General features: G+C 45.3%; 1 protein-coding gene across 1 annotated transcript in view; it reads right to left on the reverse strand.

Moving 5' to 3' along the window:
• Positions 1-23,008, reverse strand: part of LOC109869711 (signal peptide, CUB and EGF-like domain-containing protein 3) — a 104,731-nt gene that overhangs the window by 35,398 nt on the left and 46,325 nt on the right. Inside the window, exons 3-5 of the mRNA XM_031804351.1 lie at positions 19,278-19,412; positions 5,338-5,484; positions 4,380-4,496 (exon numbers count right to left, since the gene is read on the reverse strand). Of these exons, the coding sequence (XP_031660211.1) occupies positions 4,380-4,496; positions 5,338-5,484; positions 19,278-19,412 (399 nt within the window). The remainder of the gene's footprint in view (positions 1-4,379; positions 4,497-5,337; positions 5,485-19,277; positions 19,413-23,008) is intronic.

Here is a 23,008-nt window from a genome sequence, read left to right on the forward strand (position 1 = left end):
CTCGGCGTTACTCTGGACCCTGATCTCTCTTTTGAAGAACATATCAAGACCATTTCGAGGACAGCTTTTTTCCATCTACGTAACATTGCAAAAATCAGAAACTTTCTGTCCAAAAATTATGCAGAAAAATTTATCCATGCTTTTGTCACTTCTAGGTTAGACTACTGCAATGCTCTATTTTCCGGCTACCCGGATAAAGCACTAAATAAACTTCAGTTAGTGCTAAATACGGCTGCTAGAATCCTGACTAGAACCCAAAAATTTGATCATATTACTCCAGTGCTAGCCTCTCTACACTGGCTTCCTGTCAAAGCAAGGGCTGATTTCAAGGTTTTACTGCTAACCTACAAAGCATTACATGGGCTTGCTCCTACCTATCTCTCTGATTTGGTCCTGCCGTACATACCTACACGTACGCTACGGTCACAAGACGCAGGCCTCCTAATTGTCCCTAGAATTTCTAAGCAAACAGCTGGAGGCAGGGCTTTCTCCTATAGAGCTCCATTTTTATGGAACGGTCTGCCTACCCATGTCAGAGACGCAAACTCGGTCTCAACCTTTAAGTCTTTACTGAAGACTCATCTCTTCAGTGGGTCATATGATTGAGTGTAGTCTGGCCCAGGAGTGGGAAGGTGAACGGAAAGGCTCTGGAGCAACGAACCGCCCTTGCTGTCTCTGCCTGGCCGGTTCCCCTCTTTCCACTGGGATTCTCTGCCTCTAACCCTATTACAGGGGCTGAGTCACTGGCTTGCTGGGGCTCTCTCATGCCGTCCCTGGAGGGGGTGCGTCACCTGAGTGGGTTGATTCACTGTTGTGGTCATCCTGTCTGGGTTGGCGCCCCCCCCTTGGGTTGTGCCGTGGCGGAGATCTTTGTGGGCTATACTCAGCCTTGTCTCAGGATGGTAAGTTGGTGGTTGAAGATATCCCTCTAGTGGTGTGGGGGCTGTGCTTTGGCAAAGTGGGTGGGGTTATATCCTTCCTGTTTGGCCCTGTCCGGGGGTGTCCTCGGATGGGGCCACAGTGTCTCCTGACCCCTCCTGTCTCAGCCTCCAGTATTTATGCTGCAGTAGTTTATGTGTCGGGGGGCTGGGGTCAGTTTGTTATATCTGGAGTACTTCTCCTGTCCTATTCGGTATCCTGTGTGAATCTAAGTGTGCGTTCTCTAATTCTCTCCTTCTCTCTTTCTTTCTCTCTCTCGGAGGACCTGAGCCCTAGGACCATGCCCCAGGACTACCTGACATGATGACTCCTTGCTGTCCCCAGTCCACCTGGCCATGCTGCTGCTCCAGTTTCAACTTCCACCTGACTGTGCTGCTGCTCCAGTTTCAACTGTTCTGCCTTATTATTATTCGACCATGCTGGTCATTTATGAACATTTGAACATCTTGGCCATGTTCTGTTATAATCTCCACCCGGCACAGCCAGAAGAGGACTGGCCACCCCACATAGCCTGGTTCCTCTCTAGGTTTCTTCCTAGGTTTTGGCCTTTCTAGGGAGTTTTTCCTAGCCACCGTGCTTCTACACCTGCATTGCTTGCTGTTTGGGGTTTTAGGCTGGGTTTCTGTACAGCACTTTGAGATATCAGCTGATATCTGTACGAAGGGCTATATAAATACATTTGATTTGATTTTGATTTGATTATGAGTGTTGTAGTGTGCCCCTGGCTATCAGTACATTAAAAAAAAGGAAATTGTGCCATCTAGTTTGCTTAATATAAGGAATTTGAAAGGATTTATACTTTTACTTTTGATACTTAAGTATATTTAAAACCAAACACTTTTAGACTTTTACTCAAGTAGTATTTTACTGGGTGACTTTCACTTTTACTTGAGTAATTTTCTATTAAGGCATCTTTACATTTACTCAAGTATGACAAGTATTTCTACCACTGTCGGTGTGTGTGTGTGTGTGTGTGTGTGTGTGTGTGTGTGTGTGTGTGTGTGTGTGTGTGTGTGTGTGTGTGTGTGTGTGAGTGTGTGTGTGTGTGTGTGGATGGCATAGTGTGACTAGCCTCTAAGATGATGCAGATCCTGAGCATGTCTGCATCTGCCTGTTATTTGGAGAGGTTTATGACCTGCTGTACTAACAGCTTGTATACTTCCACATGACAGCTGCTCCTTTCTGTTTTGTTACAGAAACGTACTGTATGTGCAAACACACCGGGTACCAGACGAAGAGGGAAGGTTACAGTGTGTTAATCCAACTTTGATGGAACGTTTGATTTGGTAATCTGATGAGTTTCCCTTACAGTAAACCAGATCATACAGTACATCACTTACTGACTGTATGTGTGTGTGTGTGTGCTTATTTGCGTGTCTGTGACAGAGATGGGAATAAGTAAGTTATATGTTTAGATATATCGCACCATGCTAATTTGATGTGTGTGTTTTTCTCCATATCGGGGAGCTCTACTGATACGTACGTTTACAGCATGTAGAAGTACATGTGTTGAGACTTGCCCCATAAACACTAAAAGTGACTGATAGGAAAGATGAAAGGCAAAATGTTTCAAATAGAAGAGTGCTCTGCACTGCCCATTGAATGATGACTGAGTTTGGGTGGAGAGACTGAGACAACAGAATTAATGAAGACGTGGCACAGTGCATCACCACAATGAGTTTTAAACGAAATCAATAGACACTGTAGGACTACTATGGTCAACAATGGTTTAGTTGGTCCTGTTCCAGTGTTATGCATGGGACTGAGAGCATTGAAGTGGTAGTCACTGTTCAATTCAACCACTGTAGTCTAGTATATTGGGGCTATATGAACAGAATACTCTAATTTACATAAAGGTTGCTTTGGTTATTTTTCAGTTTTGAATCATCCTCCATTACTGCTATAAAAAAAAACTCTTACATCGTTATTTGGTCACATTTTCACTGAGGAAATTAATTTTCACTGGGAGTCTCCATCTCCCAGTCTGTGCTGTCTGGCTGTCTTTAGTAATGTTAGTGCCTGGCTGAAGCAGTCCCAATCATCCTGTCAGTCAGCCTGCTGTGAGGGGCTCGTTTGGCGGTTTGTTTATTTTATTGTGGTTATATTAACTAATAGTTCCTCTTGAAGAGATGGAGTGCATCAGCACCAAACCGCAGAGTGGGCTGCTACCACAACTCCCCGTCCCCCTTGTCTCCCTCCTCCTCAATCCCCCGTACCTCCAGAGCATGTGGAGGGAAACTCAAGACCCTAACTGCCTGAGCGCTCCCTAATCTGTCACGTCAGGCGCAGATTTCTTCGGTTTTGGTAATGGTGGCTCAGACATCGAATTTGGCCACGGCAGACTTTGTGGCGTCCTGGCAGCCTCGCTACAGTGGTAATGATAGGGTGGTTGACCAGGCCTTGACATGGGCCTGGATCTCATCAGCACCGTGGTGGAGGGCGGAGGGACTAGACAACCTGAGCCAGCCAGACAATCAGCCACTCAAACCAGCCAACCAGTCAACCAAAACAGCTGACCAGCCACCGACACCAGCCAACCAGCCTTTCCACAGCCTCGATTCACTTACAAAACAGCAAAAGCTGAACTAAAAATATGCTATGTATCCACCTGACAGAAAACACCAATCAATCCGGTTGAACGTGTCTCTTTCCATGGGTCATTCTACACAGCCTCGATTGAATTACTTCATGTCAACCATAGCAAACAACATTTACAAATGTCAATGAAGGTTTAGGTTGGCTTTGATTAGGTATACTTTCAGTGTAACATCATTGAGGAGTTGACCAAAGGCCCAAAGAGTAGAGGAGCTGCGTCTGGCCAAATGGGGTGGTGAAGCGGAAGCAGAGGAAGCACAGTGTCCAGCGAAGCAGGGAGAGAGGAAAGAGCAAGGCAAATGCAGCCAGAGAGAGAGAAAGAGAGAGAGAGAGAATGAGAGAGAGAGAGAATGAGAGAGAGAGAGAGAGAATGAGAGAGAGAGAGAGAGAGAGAGAGAGAATGAGAGAGAGAGAGAGAGAATGAGAGAGAGAGAGAGAGAGAGAGAGAGAATGAGAGAGAGAGAGAGAGAGAGAGAGAATGAGAGAGAGAGAGAGAGAGAGAGAGAATGAGAGAGAGAGAGAGAGAGAGAGAGAGAGAGAGAGAGAGAGAGAGAGAGAGAGAGAGAGAGAGAGAGAGAGAGAGAGAGAATGAGAGAGAGAGAGAGAGAGAGAGAGAGAGAGAAAGTCACATCTGTAGGCTGCAGCAGAGAGAGGCATAGCTTTTGTCTTTGTGTGTAATAGCCAAAGCAGCAGAAGTCGACTCTTGGCGATGTAGATGCCTCTGGAACTACCTGGTAATATGTACGGTTGTGGATATGATTGATACAGTACATGTCATATTCTATCTCAGAGCACATCCTTCAGGTAGTTATCCTCCACAACCCGTCCAATGGGTGCTGACTCACCTACACATGTCTTTCCATCAGTGTGCAGGGCAAACTTCATGTGACACGCACATCTGGGGCCGTGGTCCGTCTCCTCACAGATGTGCTGGCAACCCCCGTTGCCGTAGTTACAGGTCACTGTCAAGGAGCACACAGTTAGAGCAGAAGGAACATGCTGCACTGTCATCTGTGTGCTGTGACATCATCACCCTCTCAACCTCAGTGTGATGGAGACGTTTAGGCAGTCCTCCCATTTACACCTTGGTGTGAAGGAACTCACACCCCTAAACCATCACCTACTTAGTGAAATGGAGCAGAACTGCAGAGTTTGATTCTCACGGGACTCATATTGGAGTGAGAGTACCGCTTTTTTAGTGTGTGTGTGTGTGTGTGTGTGTGTGTGTGTGTGTGTGTGCACGTGTGAGTGTGTTTGTGGTGTGTTGATTGTGTCGACATTAGCATTCTCAATACACCTGCGATGTCAGACTGCCAGAGGGTGAGAGCCAAGGCTTCCTCCTCCATTCTGTCTGCACTCTACTACCCCCCGCGCCTTTTGCCCTTTTCCTGGGCTGTCACTTTTTTTGGGAATAACACTTCTCCAATCCTTACCCAAACACAGGCAAATCCCCCATCAGCCCCGGCCCCAGCCCTGACAGGATGAGCCTTGTTGCAAGGCAACAGGAAGTGTGTGCTGTCCATCACAATGGCTCTGTCTCACAGAAACCTGCTGACCGCTCCCTTAGTTACTCTATTTGTGTCAATTATCAGACGGTATAAATCATTTGGTGTGATAAACTGACAGAATCACTTGGAAACAACCGCTTTCATACGCTGTTTTAAAAATCTGTTGGATGCATCTATTGGAAGGTAGAATGAGCTGAATGTTCTGCTACACCCTCCGTAATAATAAGTGATTTATATGGAGTCATACTATAATGACTCTGCTTTGTGTTTAGAGGGGAGCAGGGGGTCCACTTACACTTGCAGTCCCTCATGTTCCTGGTGAGCTGGAAGCCAGGCCTGCACTCGCAGGCGATGCCTCCCTTTGGTGTCTCCCGGCAGATGTGAGCACAGCCATGGTTCTTATCCATGCAGGTGGGGCCCTCCTTGGTGCCCTCTGATCGCACTGCAGGGAGAAGAGTGAGTTAGAGGTGACCTGATAGATTGTACTACTTACTACTCCTTGTCCAGATGCCACGCCCACGTCAGAGGAGTCTGGTGGGAGGAGCTATAGGAGGACAGGCTCATTGTAATGGCTGGAATGGAACGGAGTCAAACATATGGTTTCCATATGTTTCATACTGTTCCATTTCTTCCATTCCAGCCATTACAATGAGCCTGTCCTCCTATAGCTCCTCCCACCAGCCTCCAGCCCACCCACCCGCCCGCCCAACCACCCGCACACACACACACACACACACACACACACACACACACACACACACACACACACACACACACACACACACACACACACACACACACACACACACACACACACACACACAGACTCCCTAACCCTGTCTGCTCCTGGTGACTGACATCCACAGTTGTCCCTGTTCCAAATGTCCAGTGTTGATGATATCCTGTTAGAACACACTGCATTGTGCCAGGCTATAAAAACTAGCCCGCCTAGAGAAAGGATTTAACTCCCACCAGGAGTTGATCCTGAAGTCCTGTAAGCTTAATTGAGGTAATCCCTAACCGAAAAGAGGACACTAAGGAGACATTTAAACTTTCAGCCACATTCTTCAAACTCAGAGGCGTGCGAGGAGAGGCCTAAAAAACACATAGCACATTTCAGAGGTTAACTACACTCTAACCACAATGCTTTGGTTCAGTTAAAATGGGTCAGTTTCTGTGGATGCATGGACCCATTATTTGTCCAAACCCAACAAAGAGATGCTTTTGTTGGACTCCATTATATAAAGCCATCTTACAAAAGCTGAGTTTTTTTTGCCATTCAAAGCTACACACAAAGAGCCATGCAGATACAGCATTTTGATCTCATGTATGTATGAAGGTCACTTGTGCAACACCTTCCACGACTCAAGAGGATTCCATCCCAGGTCTCACTTGTGCAACACCTTCCATGACTCAAGAGGATTCCATCCCAGGTCTCACTTGTGTTATAAATTATAACAGGAGTCAGTGGTATTTTTATTTATTTTACCTTTATTTTAACTAGGCAAGTCAGTTAAGAACAAATTCTTATTTACAATGACTGCCTACCAAAAGGCAAAAGGCCTCTTGCAGGGACGGGTGCTGGGATTTAAAAAATATATATATATATATATATAAATAAATATAGGACAAAACACACGTCACGAGAAGAGAGACAACACAACACTACATAAATAGAGACCTAAGACAACAACATAGCATGGCAGCAACACATGACAACACAGCATGGTAGCAACACAACATGACAACAACGTGGTAGCAACAAAACATGGTAGCAGCACAAGACATCGTACAAACATTATTGGGCATAGCCAACAGCACAAAGGGTAAGAAGGTAGAGACAACAATACATCACACAAAGCAGCCACAACTGTCAGTAAGATGTCCATGATGGAGTCTTTGAATGAAGAGATTGAGATAAAACTGTCCAGTTTGAATGTCTGTTGCAGCTCGTTCCAGTCGCTAGCTGCAGCGAACTGAAAAGAGGAGTGACCCAGGGATGTGTGTGCTTTGGGGACCTTTAACAGAATGTGACTGGCAGAACGGGAGTTGTATGTGGAGGATGAGGACTACAGTAGATATCTCAGATAGGAGAGAGTTATGCTACTATGTATTATGGATGACACCTTTATAGAGCACAGGCAGAGATTTGACTCAATGTCACTATTACAGCTGTAGTGACAAGCCCCAAACCCACTATCTCATTAAAAACCAAACACATCTCTCATCCCCCACCCCTGTCCCTCCTCTACCTCTATGTGTTTATAGGACACCAAATGGCACCCTATTCCATGTTTAGTGCACTACTTTTGACAAGGACCTGAAGGGCTCTGGTTAAAAGTACTGCACTATACATGTGTACATGACCGTAAGTACATCTCAGAACTACCCAAGGGCGAGGCCACCCATACAAAAACGTATGCACACACTACCGTAAGGAGCTTTGGATAAAGATGTCTGCTAATTGGTAATTGTGTTATTATTATATATTACATGCTATAGGACTGCAATGTACCCGACATGGACAATCATGCTACAGTTTTCAAGTGGGTGCCCTGTGGACATACTGTATGATGTGATGATGAGAAAATACTGTCAGTGTAAATGTGCTGACGAACCATGGCAAAGAGACAAGAGCTGAGCCTAGTTTTATCCTTAATGCCTTATTTATGTACTTTGACGCCTGCGTTCATAGCCTTCTATAATTATACCCTCTTGTTTTCCACGTGTCGTGCCAACAAACTGAACTGGCCCTTTTATTTAGTTTCACTTAGTTGGGGCTGATGTCAGAGAGACAGATATGTTTCCAGGTCCCTCTCTACTTTTTTTTGTCTAGCTGAGGATGCAAGAATCAATGGGGGTGTTGATGGGTCGCATTAGTGCTGTCCATCACCTAAAGTCTGTTAAGAGGTCTTACGATGTCAGGCTTCAGCATTTCTGACAGGCTTCCCAGCTTTTGCTTTCCTGATCTGTAAAAGGGGTGATGGCCCAGTCAGAAAGATGGGAGAGGCTGAGCAATCAGACACTGACTGTAAAAACAGACCGAGGACAGAGGGTCAACTCAGAACAAAAAACCCATTCCACCACAGCGGTTGAGACACATTAAGTACAGGGACGACGACTGGAGTCCACTGACCATATAACAACACACCCTCTTTAAGTTAAGGTGCAGTAAACCTCAGGAGGTCAGTGCTGGGGAAACTCAAGCAGAAGTTGGAATTCAACAGTCCTTTCACACTGCTCCATGCCAAACCCAACACACAGGCAGACGGGAGGTGAACCCAACACACAGGCAGACGGGAGGTGAACCCAACACACAGACAGAGAGGAGGTGAACCCAACAAACAGACAGAGGGGAGGTGAACCCAACACACAGACAGAGGGGAGGTGAACCCAACACACAGACAGAGGGGAGGTGAACCCAACACACAGACAGACGGGAGGTGAACCCAAAAAACAGGCAGACGGGAGGTGAACCCAACACACAGGCAGACGGGAGGTGAACCCAACACACAGGCAGACGGGAGTTGAACCCAACACACAGGCAGACGGGAGGTGAACCCAACACACAGGCAGACGGGAGATGAACCCAACACAAAGGCAGAGGGGAGATGAACCCAACAAACAGACAGAGGGGAGGTGAACCCAACACACAGGCAGACGGGAGGTGAACCCAACACACAGACAGAGGGGTAGTTAACCCAACAAACAGACAGAGGGGAGGTGAACCCAACACACAGACAGGGGGGAGGTGAACCCAACACACAGACAGACGTCTGTGAACACAAAGAGGGATAGAGTTTCCCACTTGGCAGCCCCTAAGAGACTCAAGATCACTTACCAGGGTCACAACGTACATCCCCAAAATACCCCCACACTCTCCCCACCTATATGAGACCTATCTGACACCCCTCTCCCTTAATACCGCAGACCCATCCATCAATAGCGGGTCGGGCCAGGGCCAGAAACTGGGCCCTGTTCTCTCTGAGGACCTATAAAAGCCAAAGTGCTGACACAATGGCCCTTTTCTCCCTGGCCAAGCTATGGAACCACCCTCTGCAGTTCCCTTCAACTGGCTGCCAAATACCTACAGTTTTTATCATTACTACTACAGCTATTGTAATTTATGCGGGGTCTCTTGTCGAGAAATGAAATATAAATAAATAATAGGGATGCAGAAAGAAAAATGGCCCATCGCAAAGTAACTGGGAGAAGTGATGGAGGAAAATAAGCAACTGTGGCTTGCGAACACCAGCAGTCCACTGAAACAAGACCCATAAGACATAACTCTATGTGTAGAAACCAACACAAATATCACAGGGCACTTTATAGACGGATTGCTGGATAAGCAATATGGGTTAAAGTCATGGAGCCAGAGGGGAACCTTCCAAATGGTTACCAGGGGACAGACTAGACATTGGTTCTCACACTATTGAACACGGAGAGCGATCATCAAAAACCACTGACTGCAGTGGTGGAAAAAAGAACACCCGGCAATTAGCACAAAGAACAGTAAGAGAGAGAGAGAGAGACCTTTTCCCCAGAAGCGACTTAGCCACAGCAGCAATATCCAACCAACCAGGTCGTGACCTGTACACCAGACACTCAGGAGAGGCTTGTAACTCAGGGACTACTGTGCTGCAGTGCCACCGCAGCAGCCCAAAGCTAACTCATCTAGAACCACCTTCTCCCTCTCTGCACCAGCTCCTGCTCCAGACACAATAGTGTTCAGGCTCAAGGCTAATACTTTTACATTTCTCAAGAGCTTTCAACAAATACATTCCTGTTCTGTGCATCTCTGACGATTACTGTACAGGGACACTTCCCTCCAAAGAAAAACTCAAATCTAAAGAGAGGACAGGATGTAATGAATGGAGAAATAGACCTACACATGCTGCCCAGAGAACAGTTTTGTTTGTCTCAATGTTCATATCCAACCACAGTTACAGTCCTCTAATGCAGTCATTTATGTTCATCTGGAACTCGACACAATGTGCGTTTGGAGCGACCAGGTAATTAAAGCAGCATTCCTTCCTCTTAGATAATGGGCCGTTAAAAGTTTTTAACAGGAGGATAAAAATGTCAGCGCATGGAAAAGGCGGAGAGGAGCCGAAGAGAGAGGCGGGACCGGGCCAGGGTACAGATGGGCCCGGGGAGCAACAGGGCATCCAGGGGTTCCACGTCGCGACCTAGCGCCGTCCCGACGGCAAGCGAATGCCCTCAAAGAGACAGCAGATCCAGCTCACTTAGCCAAGTACTACTGTTTGGGCCCTTCTGCCAACCGCTGGTTCCCTTCAACTCCCAAAGGCCCAGTTACAGCAGCAGCTTATTGGGAAGAGAGAGAGGGCATAAACAGTCCCAGACAGGGAAAGTGGCAGATGATTGTGGAATTATATTTTCCCATAGGATACATCTGCATGTCTGTGGTTAGCATGAAAGGCACCTAAACTACCAACAAACCTAATGACATCATTTCTATAGTATGTTTCCAAAACAATACTTGCATAGTTTTCTAATGATCCTAACTATTGTATTGCTAAGTGGTTTAAATACGTTTTGTTTAAGAGACTAGATAAGACATGATTTTGAAGGCTTTTCTCACGTGCCTCTGCTTCTCTACCTGTGGGTGTATTGATTCTTTGTTGTTGTTGTTGTTGTTGTTGTTGTTGTTGTTGTTGTTGTTGTGTTTGTGTGTGTGTGTGTGTGTGTGTGTGTGTGTGTGTGTGTGTCCGTGTCCGTGTGTGTGTCCGTGTGTGTGTGTGTGTGTGTGTGTGTGTGTGTGTGTGTGTGTGTGTGTGTGTGTGTGTGTGTGTGTGTGTGTGTGTGTGTGTGTGTGTGTGTGTGTGTGTGACTGCATCCATCTGTATGAGTGTCTATTCTGGAGCACTTGCTGTGCAGGGTTTCCGTTAGGAACATGTGTCGCCAGACACCGTGACCTGGAAGATTTTAATTTACCGGCCATTTGAGAAATGTACCAGACCCATATGTATTGGGTACATAACCCATTATGGCGTCCACCCACAGTACTCACAATGACAGAAATCACATTAGAACAGGAGAGAAATAGCATAGTGGTGGGTTCAATAGGGAGGTAAATGGAAGTACATTTGCCAAAATTATATAATTACACCTGTCTATGCAGAAATAACTCAAATAATTCAAAATACTTATCCAGAAAGTATGACCTAGGCAAAGATGAACTGAGGATCATTAACTTATTAAAAACAATAGCAGTGGATTGCTTAAAATCACGTTTGTAGGTCTATGCCTATTTGGGAAGCTCGCAATTTGGCAATAGGCTAGCTGATAATTGAACAGCAGCTGTCAGTGAAAAGCATCTGAAATATGTGTGAAAATAATGTGCCTTGAGTACAATTTAAAATGTTGAGACAAGAAGAAGGGGAGGAATGTATGGAGAAGATACAGGTTGAATCTCTCTCCAGAATGACTCAGCTGTCTCCAGCCAATTCTTGTGCATTCATTGCTTCATTGTGTGAAATGTTTGCCCTTTGATTTTGTATTTATTTCATCAATTCCCCATGACATATGTCACCAGTATTAAATGTACCGTTAACCCCTGTCATTTTGAATTGTTGCGCAATGAATGGGTTTATAAAAGCACATGTTTAACTCCAGCAACAACCAACTGAGGAGCAGCAGGAGAAATCCTGCTCACAATAGTATGCTGTGCACGTGTGATAGTTGTGTTGGACACAGGGACATTTACTGCCACTAAATGAATCAAATTAACCGGTCAAATGAATTTCCATCAACTGGTATTTCCGTCAATGAATAAAAAGCATTCTTTTTGCAAATTGTTTTTTTTGGGGCCGGCAAAAGTTGAATTTATCGTCTTAAGAAAATAAAAAGGTCCAAAAGCCGGCTAACGGAAACCCTGCTACTGTGGGACATGCCCCTCTCTACCTCACTCCTCATCACTTCAAGGTCACCTCTGCTCTCGCTCTCCCAGCGGACCCCCCCCCCCCCCCCCCCGACAGAGAAGGGCACACAGAACAAAATAGAGCAACTCAACACACCAGAGGCTTACCAGAATACCTGCACAAATAAAGGAGGCCACCCTCTCTTTTTAATAAAAAGAAAAATTTCATTTCAACGCCACATTCTTTCTGAAATCAAAGGTAGACCAGCTGAAAGCAGCCGTCTATCTGACAGGAGAAGGAGACATGATTCCGGCTGGCCCTCTGGGTAAAGCCATGGTGGCAAAGTGTCCGTGGAAAACCCCCTCTGACACTAAGGCAGACCACTGTGGCCTGCTAGCGCAGCTAGCTTAAAAACGGCCTTCAACAAACCCGACTATGCAAAAGGATGCCCGACACAAAAGAAGTATGGACGATTCAACAGTAGGGCAGGCAAAACTTGCGAGAGCCGAAGCCACTGATGTATATATTAGTTGAAGCGCGGGGAGCCATGTGGCCAATGAAAGCCCAGTCTAGACAAAGAGGGAACAGCAACTGAAGGTAAATTAGAAATGGAGATGAGAGAAAGTGTGAGGGGGGGGGGAGAGGTGCAAAAGAGAGAGGGAGGGAGAGCGGGAGTAAGTAGGAGAGAGAGGGCAGAGAGTGAGAAGAGAGTGAGAGAGAAGGAATGAAAAAGAGGGTGAGATGGAGAGAATTGAAGAGAAAGAGAAAGCGAGAGAAAGAGAATGAAAGAGGCAGAGAGAGAAAAAGACAGAATGGAGGAGAGGGACAGTGTCCTGTAGGTCTTCTAGAGGAACAGTCTTTGATGCTGGACTAATGGTGAGACCTAATAGGTGGCCATGGGAGTGCGGGACGTTCCACTCGCTCCACTTCCCCAGAATAGGAAAAGAGCCTAGTTATACGGTCGGACTGCAGAGCAATGGAGCAGCCACTCCTGCACTTGTAAAAACAGCTCTGCGGCCAGCATACAGCCAGACAGGCAGGCATGCTGAGATACAGCTCCAGGAAAGGGAAGGGACACTACAAGCCCTTCACAGTAGGGGCTCCAGGAGAAAGAGAGGCTTCTCTTTTCACACGACTGGCTATAGCCAGCCATGGCACACCATATCATATATTGGGAAACACTTAAGAATACAAAAAATCTCTCAAAGCACATAGAAAAGAAACAGAAATAGAAATAACAGTCATATAGTCCTGTGTGCCGTGTATAAAACAAGCACCTGATACTCTCCATGGCAACGCAGATAAAGGAGTTAGATAAATTAGGGACAATTGGCTACTACTCTGTTCAGCAAGTGGGTTACATGTCCCCTGGTGATGAAGAGTGTTTCATGTCAGGGATCACTGGCACCTATATCTCAGCTTCTCTCATACTAAAATAATGTAGCCGCAGTGAAGCAGAAAAACTATGACGCCACCATGTGTAATGGATGTTATCACATATAGCATTCACATTCCTGCTGCAGTTATGGCCTGGACATGAAATCAAATGTCCTGATGTACACAAATGCTATAATAGAATGTGTCTCAAAAACTGTGCCTAAAGCTAAAGTCAATTAAAAACTCTAGCATGTGTGTGTGTGTGTGTGTGTGTGCGTGTGTGTGTGGGTGCGTGTGCCTATATTCGTGTGTGAGTGTGTACATGCGTCTCTGTGTGTGTGTGTGGGTGTGTGAGTGTTAGACGAGATGAGAAACCCAGCCAGCAAGTCTCATTTCACAAGGGCAAACAACCCCCCTGGGAAGCTACTGAACTCTCCAAACACAGGAAGTGGTTTTCAATGAGGAAGTAAACATTTCCAGGAATGGAAAGTATAGTCATGTCCTACTGTAAAGGGAAGAGATTACTAGAAACTCATTGGTCGTCCCAATGGTCAGGGAGCTGACTAAAAATGACTGAATGTGAATTTAGCGCTAAACGTCCAGTGTAAACAAAGGACACTTAGTTATATTCTCTGATTCATCCACATAATGTAGCTATGGTAACCATGTTTGAACAGAGCTGAGGAAAATTATGTGCTAGACACTTGTCAGCCAACAACACACTTCAAGACTATAGCACATTGATTGGTATGATTAGTACATACCACACAATTCTCAAGGCCCTCTCCGAGATCTCTGTACACCTGATATCCTGAGACTGATGTGAGTGCAGTGGGTACTGTGTTTTGCTTTGCCAAGGCCTCGTGTCATGAAGCATCTGTCATTTTTGATCAGTTTGAATGTGTGATTGGGAATGGGAGGTCATTCAAAGTATCTCCGTCTCTCTGATGAAAGGCTCTAATGGGTTCGCACAGAACGTCTGAAGATTAGAATCATCAGGTACAGAACAACCTGTACGCTACAATAAATACCTATTTTCTCTACAATATTATGTTACCTTTTGGTGTAATGTATGTTGACAAATCAGCAGTTTGCCAGTTAAACAAGTAGACAGTCTGAAACTGAATATAAACCATCAGTGTACACCACAGGTACTGTCATTCCGGATATTTAAAAACATACTGAAACTAAAATTATAGATGTCTTGAGTTGACTGAGCAGCACGGAATTCCTGGAGGAGGCAATCCCATCTGCCAGACTCAGTCTCACGCACATATGTGGGTAGCAGGGACCCTGTTATCCCCAAAACGAAAGAAAAAAAAGACAAAAATAAATCAAACGCAAAGAAGTGAAACCCTCACTGCCCTGAATGGCATTCCTATCAACCGCTAAGAGCCTTGGCTGGTCTTTCAAAGACTTTATGTCTTGACTGGGAAGAAATGTTTGGGGAGAATAAATGAACTGTTACATTCTGTCCAGCGAAACGATGGGAGCCTTTATTTGGATAGAGAGTTTTTCATTCCTTTTTGGGAGGGGGGGGGGGGGGCAGCAGGTCTAATAAGAGTCAGCCAGGCTAGCAGCATACACCTTGTCATTAGCTATGGAGGCTGGCAGCCCCCTGCTGCCTAATTGGCAAAGCTCTCTACTAACAAGAGCTCTCAGACAGCAGGGGAATAGCCTGATAGCGCCCAGCCCAGCTGCAACGTCCCCTATCAGCCTCCCCATTCCCTAACCCACCCGAGGAACACCTGATCCATTGATGAAAGGTATGGGAAGCTGATGTCTTTTTAATGAAGGTGATACAACTCATGAGCTAACTGCACCCTGGGCCGATAGCATGTTTAAGAGGAGGGCTGGCCAGGGCCATATTTATGAAGTACTGAGGGTCTCCTCTAAGCACACTTGGCAAAGACATTCAAGAATATTTTATGTTTCATTCCATATTTTCTCTCTGTGACTTTTAGTGTAGCCTTTGACACTTATACATCATTTTTCAATAAGCGAGTATGGTAATGCTGAGGATGAGTCAGGGTTATTGTCCAATAACTCGGGGGACTGGCTTCCTCCTTCACTTCCCTTTTCCTTTTAACACACACTGTTGTAATAATAGGCATAATAATAAGCAGATGCCTGCTGTTATTCCAAATGTTTTTTCTAGAATAATGAAAAACTGACAGGGCAGTGATCTGTTGAGTGAGTGAATTTGTAGATGTATGGCAGCTTTAATCTCTCCGTCCAAATGGAGCTCATCTGGAAGCAATGAAACCAATATTAACATGACAAATGGAACATTAACAGGGTACTTTATCAAGAAAGAGAGAGAGAGAGAGAGAGAGAGAGAGAGAGAGAGAGAGAGAGAGAGAAGAGAGAGAGAGAGAGAGGGGGGAGAGGGAGAGAGAGACAGAGAGAGAGGATGAGGGAGAGTCAGAGAGAGAAATAGAGGGGGAGAGGGAGAGACAGAGAGAGGGGGAGAGAGAGGGGAGAGAGAGGGAGGGAGAGGGAGAGGGAGGGAGAGGGAGGGAGAGAGAGAGAGAGAGAGAGAGAGAGAGAGAGAGAGAGAGAGAGGAAGAGGGAGAGACAGAGAGAGAAAGAGAGGGGGAGAGAGAGAGGGGGGGAGAGAGAGGGGGAGAGAGAGGGGAGAGAGAGGGAGGGAGAGGGAGAGAGAGAGAGAGAGAGAGAGAGAGAGAGAGAGAGAGAGAGAGAGAGAGAGAGAGAGATAGGTGCCTGGTCCTGAGGATGCTTTCTCAAACAGACAGACAGTACTGGGGTAGAGGGGGCAGTCCCTTCCCTTTGAAACACACAATCCGGCTATTTGCTACACTTGTTACACTCAGATTGATCTCATAAACCAGGCTTCCAAGATGCCTGGCTTTCTATACTGATGACTACAACAATAGTGTAAAATGGCATCTTGTGAAAGAGGCCTTGGGGCTTTCTGATAGCGCAGTTCATCTCAATGTCAGGATAAGAGACGTATTCAGTGATAATAATATTATAATTCATGAATTGACATGCTACCCTAACTAAAAGCATGATAATAGTACTTATCAGTCAAGTTGATGGGGTGATTTCACTGCAGCTTTTCATCTACAGGTACATTGTCTTCAGAAAGTATTCATACCCCTTGACTTATTCCACATTTTCTTTTGTTACAGCCTGAATTCTAAATGAATAAAACTAAAAAATTATAATCTCACACAATACCACACAATTTCAAAGTGAAAACACGTTTTTAGAAATGTTTACAAATTTATAAAGAATTTAAAACAGAAATACCTTATTTACATAAGTATTCAAACCCTTTGCTATGAGACTTGAAGCTCAGGCGCATCCTGTTTCCATTGATCATCCTTGAGATATTTCTACAACTTGATTGTATTGAAGTATTGAACAATTAATTCAGAAATATCACATTTACATAAGCGTTCACACCCCTGAGTCAATACATGTTAGAATCACCTTTGGCAGGGATTACAGCTGTGAGTCTTTCTGGGTAAGTCTTTAAGAGCTTTGTACACCTGGATTGTACAATATTTGCACGGTATTCTTTTTTTAATTCTTCAAACTCTGTCAAGTTGGTTGTTGATCATTGATAGACAGCCATTTTCAAGACTTGCCATAGATTTCCATGCCGTTTTAAGTCAAAACTGTAAGCAACTCCAGTGTATATTTGGCCTTGTGTTTTAGGTTATTGTCCTGCTGAAAGATTAATTTGTCTCCCAGTGTCGGTTGGAAAACAGACTGATCAGGTTTGCCTCTAGGATTTTGCCTGTGCTTAGCTCTATTCCATTTCTTTGTATCCTAAAAAAACTCCCTAGTCCTTGCCGGTGGCAAGCATACCCATAACATGATGCAGCCAACACCATTGCTTGAAAATATGAAGAGTGGTACTTTTGTAATTTGTTGTATTGGATTTTCCCCAAACATAACGCTTTGTATTCAGGACAAAAAGTTCATTTCTTTGCCACATGTTTTGTAGTATTAATGTAGCGCCTTGTTGCAAACAGGATGCATGTTTTGTAATATTTATTCTGTGCAGGCTTCCTTCTTTTCACTCTGTCATTTAGGTTAGTATTGTGAAGTAACTACAATGTTGTTGATCATCCTCAGTTATCTCCTATCACAGCCATTAAACTCCGTAACTGTTTGAAAGTCCCCATTGGGCTCATTGTGACATTCCTGAGCGGTTTCCTTCCTCTCCGGCAACTGAGTTAGGAAGGACACCTGTATCTTTGTAGTGACTTGGTGGTATTGATACATCATCCAAAGTGTAATTAATAACTTTACCATGATCAAAGGGATATTCAGTGTCTGTTTTATATATTTTTATCCATCTACAAATAGGTGTCCTTCTTTTGCGAGGAATTCTTTGGATGGCAGGTAGCCTAGTGGTTAGAATGTAGGGTCGGCAGGAAGCCTAGTGGTTAGAGTGTAGGGTCGGCAGGAAGCCTAGTGGTTAGAGTGTAGGGTCGGCAGGAAGCCTAGTGGTTAGAGCGTAGGGTCGGCAGGAAGCCTAGTGGTTGGAGCGTTGGACTAGTAACCAAAAGGTTGCTAGAACAAATCCCCGAGCTGACAAGGTAAAAATGTGTCGTTCTGCCCCTGAACAGGCAGTTAACCCACTGTTCCTAGGCCGCCATTGAAAATAAGAATTTGTTCTTATTAACTGACTTGCTTAGTTAAATAAAGGTCAAATAAATAAATAAAATTGGAAAACATCCCTAGTCTTTGTGGTTGAATCTGTGTTTGAAATGCATAGCTTGACTAAGGGACCTTACAGATAATTGTATGAGTGGGGTAAAGAGATGTCATTCAAAAATCCTGTTGAACACTCACAGAGTAAGTCCACGCAACTTATTCTGTGACTTGTTAAGCAAACTTTTACTACTGAATTTATTTATGATTGCCAAAACAAAGGAGTTGAATACTTATTGACTCAAGACATTTCAGCTCTTCATTTTGAATTCATTTGTAAAAATGTCTAAAAACATAATTCCACTTTGACATTATGGGGTGTTGTGTGTAGACCAGTGACAAATCATCTCAATATAATCCATTTTAAATTCAGGCTGTAACACAACAACATGGGGGAAAAGTCCAGGGGTGTGAATACTTTCTGAAGGTACTGTATATGTATGGCTCTGAATAGATTGGCTCCATGCCTTCTCTTCTCTGACACATCCATCCCAATTCCAAAGGAAAGCTCCATAAACAAGTGTTGTTCCCGCTTCTGGCTACACGACTCATCTTTATTTATTTAACTCAGGTATCCTGAGGCCATTCATTCAACTGATGCTTTAAAAAAACTGCCAGACTCTGCCAGATCAGATCAGTTCAATTTGAAAAGGACTGAAAAGAACAAAAACACAGGCTTCCTTACAGCTCAGGCGTTTTCTAACCACTCATACTTTTACCTTCGCTCACCTTTTTTGCAGGGCAGGCCTGCTAGGGCGGATCCTGCTGTCAAAGACCCGGTTTGATACCCTATCATATCAGACCAGTCACAGAAGACATACCTGTAGGCCTGCAGTATTGCTACAGTATGTGTACATCCCAAATGGCACCCTATTCCTTATATAGTGCACTACTTTTGATCAGATCCCTATGGTTGCACTATATAGGGAACATGGTGGCATTTGGGACTCAACTATAGCCTATCACTTGTAATAAAAGCCTAAACCAGGCTTAATGAAAATGCACCATCTGCAGTGTAAATGATACTTCCCCTGAATGGAACCATAATGAGGTCATGACCCCAACAGTTTAAAGTTTCCCTTCAGGTAAGAGAGCAGGACTAATGAGCTCATACTGGTATCCTCTCTGGCACCATACATCTGGTGCAGTCCTTTTGCTGGAATGTGTGTGTGTGTGTGTGTGTGTGTGTGTGTGTGTGTGTGTGTGTGTGTGTGTGTGTGTGTGTGTGTGTGTGTGTGTGTGTGTGTGTGTGTGTGTGTGTGTGTGTTGAGGATGCAAGGCTAACCTTTGGGCCTTTGGATGCAGGTGTGCTGGTTGTCGCTCAGGAAGAATCCTTCTCTGCAGCGACACTCGTAGCTGCCCATCATGTTGACACAGATCTGCTGACAGCCACCATTACCCTCCGAACACTCATCCACATCTGTAATGAAACAGGAAAAGAAAACAATCATTACAATCATTGCACCGAAATAGGTCCATGAATGAGGAAATAGACCATTAACGTCAACGGGAATAAGGGATCTTCTTCTGCAGTTACTTTTTTGCACCCAGTCAGATAGATTTTACAGAAGGGCAATATATTGGGGCGGCAGGTAGCCTAGTGGTTAGAGCGTTGGGCCAGTAGCCGACAGGTTGGTGAGTCGAATCCCCGAGCTGACAAGGTAAAAATATGTCGTTCTGCCTCTGAGCAAGGCAATTAACCCACTGTTCCAAGACGTGGATGTCGATTATGGCAGCCCCCCACACCTCTCTGATTCAGAAGGGTTGGGTTAAATGCGGAAGTCACATTTCAGTTGAATGCATTCAGTTGTACAACTGACTAAGTATCCCCCTTAATATGACAGCAACATAATTTCAGCAGGGCAGACTGCAGAGGTCACAACATGAGGGGGAGATATGAGACATAGTCAACAGAAGACAGAGGGGCTTGTCTGAAGAGTTGGTGTCTCAGTTAATAGTTATCTGGTGTGGCAGCAGACAGAGGGGAGGGCTCACGGTTTGAAAGCCTCCAACTGTGCGGCACTAAGCCCGAGCAGCACAATCCTCTGGCAACTGTGGTAACCTGATCTACCTGGAACAGAGTACTGTCAATGACGAGCGTCTGTCAGCCCCTCCACTGAAGGAATGCCAGGAGAAGGGGAGAGGGAGGAGGGGGTAATGAAAGGGAGGGAGGAGAGCCACTTGAAGACTAGTGAAGTGCAGCACACAGCAGTAGTCTGTACAGAGGTATCTCCTGAGGCTATGCTTTGTCACTGGGCGTAGCACCGTAGACTAATGAGTAGGTACTAACGGTAGGTGCTGACATAGCATTTAATCCCATTGAGACTTCATTGGGCCCCTTACTCTAAAAAGATACGACTAGAGGTGTTCGGTACTCTCTGTCTGAAGCCAACTGAGACTACACCCAATCAGTGTTAACAGCACAACATCTATTCATTAACAACTTGTTAAAAATGGCAGAGCACACCAGTAACTACATGGGGTATTGGAACATAGAGAAACCAGATGTAAGCGCTTTTGAATGTATAGCATCAAGCCACCGTCCTTACGGTGGGAAAAATCCAAACATAGCAAATCATAAATGATTTAACAGTATCAAATTAAAAACGTTGGGGGCCATCCTTTAATCTTTGAAGACCCTTTAAAAGGATGGTCTGGCACAGTGTCATACAATATTATATATAGTATATTTGTATTGAACCTTTATTTAACCAGGAAGTCTCTTTGAGGTCAGAAGACCTCTTTCCCAAGAGAGACCTGTCTACGGGATTAGACGTTAGTAACGTTACCAGTCATCCCAGCATTCCCTATGCGTGACAGTGCCTTGACTCCAGGCCTCCTCCTCCCCTGGAGACCTGTGCTCTGTCCCTGACTACGGACGGAGCTGGAACCCTATCCATCCCCATGCTCAACGCATCAATAGTCTGCTGTATACACAAGGCTTTTTTTAATAAACCGTCATGCGAAACAAATTTTCTGTCTATTTGTCCAGTCTGAGAAGGCCTCTGGATGAAGTTTCCTTTCTGGGGGATACTCAGCTCAGCATAGTTAGAAATTAAACTTCACTCTGTCCTCCTCTCTTTCACACAGACATAGACACACACACATATGCACACACACACCTCCAACTCTGGAGTGATCCCTTGAGTGATGTCAGAGTGGAACCTGACTAGACAGAAACCTCTTGGGTAGCTAAGTGGGTTAGTGGCGTGTGACCCTCCTGACCCCAACGACGTGCCAAGTCTAGCCCATCAGCACCGCTGCCTGCCTCCTCTCAAAACAATGTAATCATGTCACTAGGGCCCACTGAGAAAACCTGAGCACTCTCGCTGGCCAGGTGACGTGTCTGTCCCTGCATCATTGAAAAGAGATGAGAAATAAAGTTAGTGTTATAAAGGACAGACCGGAAGGCCTGTGAAGGTTGAAGAAGTTGGAGCCGTTTCAGAGTGAAGTGTGCTCCATTTGAGCAGCAGGGCTGCAATCCACACAAGCCTCAGTGCTGATGCTTTGGCTTTAGTTTAACAGTCTTTCTCCACTGTGAAAGAAAGGGAGAGTGGCAGCGGTGACACCTTTCAGCTTAGCTGCAAGGAACCTGCAGCTGCACCTTTGCAGATAAACCATAAAGTCAAACACCAACCTGTATGACACCCTCTCCCTTAAAATAAGTGGGCACACACACACACACGCACACACGCACACACACACACGCACACACACACGCACACGCGCACACGCACACACGCACACACGCACACACACACACACACACAGACAGAGAGACATGGAGAGAAGTAAACTAATGACACATGCATGAATATACACCAAACAAGCAGTAAGCCACAAAAAGCCAATCGGGAATTCTCTTTCCAAACCTCCAGCGCATCAATGAAGGTTTCATTTCTTGATTCCTTCATCCCACCAAATGAGGCGTTGCCTGTCAGTAGATCTCTCCTGCTGCAATAATTGCCTGTGTTGTGTGCTCGGCACGGCTGGCGTCCAGAGCTAATACTTCCAAGCGGAAAGGGATTCTGGCACAGCCAGGAGAAGTGATCATGTTATTTGGACTTAAACGTTTTTTAAACAAAAATACCTTGAGAATATGGGAAAAAACGTGTTAATGAAGATAAAAGGGCTGCCTCAGTTATGAAACATGACATCTCTCCCTCGATCCCTCGCTTTGCTGTGAGGAGGAGATGGGAAAAAGGGAAGATTCAAACAGAGGGAGATTAAGAGATTGGTTGTGTTTGCAGAGGCCATGTCCGCTGGTTTCTCAGATAGCCTTGACTGTATATATAACATTTGGCCTTGTGCTGAGCTTCGGAGCCCGTGTAAACATGGCGGCTGAGATACAAAAACTCCTCAAACCTTATTTTGGAGACACACGCATGTCTTTTTCTAAAAAGCTTCAGATACTCTCGGGACATTTATTGCTGACCCAGCACCAGAGTTTTGAGGGGAAAATAAAAAACAATGAGGATCTCCTCCACAGTGCTGACCAAGAATTATGCTTCCACAGTCCCAACAGACAGGCAGGCAGGCAGACAGGCAGACAGACAGGCATGTCTTTGGGATCCAGAGCAGATAGCCCAGAGACATGAAGAGGAGAGAGCCGAGGCCGGCCATTCGCCCTGTTTGTGCTTTTCATTTACAGGGGTATAAGAAACACACACTCCATAATAAGGCAGCAATAAGGGCCAGGCTGAAGGCAGCACACAAACAGCATGCTGTGCTGCCTGTGCTGCCCTGGTAGGTGAGGGAGACATTATGAAGATAAACATCCCGTTGGTTTTGCTGAGCATCGGTAGGTGGGAGGGGGGAGGGGGGACCATAGAGAGCTAGTCCCAAATTAAAACAAGATCCTTTCTTTTTAAACAGGATTAGGGGATTTCCTCTTTCCTCTCCGTTGCCTCTGGAGTTCAATGACACGGCTCGTTCTTTCCACCCACTTGACTGAACAGTGACCACGGCGCCAGGTTTGAACCGAGCCAAGGCGCTCTGAGAGGAGCCCTGAGTGCA

Source organism: Oncorhynchus kisutch, linkage group LG24 (genome assembly GCF_002021735.2).
Source record: "Oncorhynchus kisutch isolate 150728-3 linkage group LG24, Okis_V2, whole genome shotgun sequence".
Classification (NCBI taxonomy): Eukaryota; Metazoa; Chordata; class Actinopteri; order Salmoniformes; family Salmonidae; genus Oncorhynchus; species Oncorhynchus kisutch.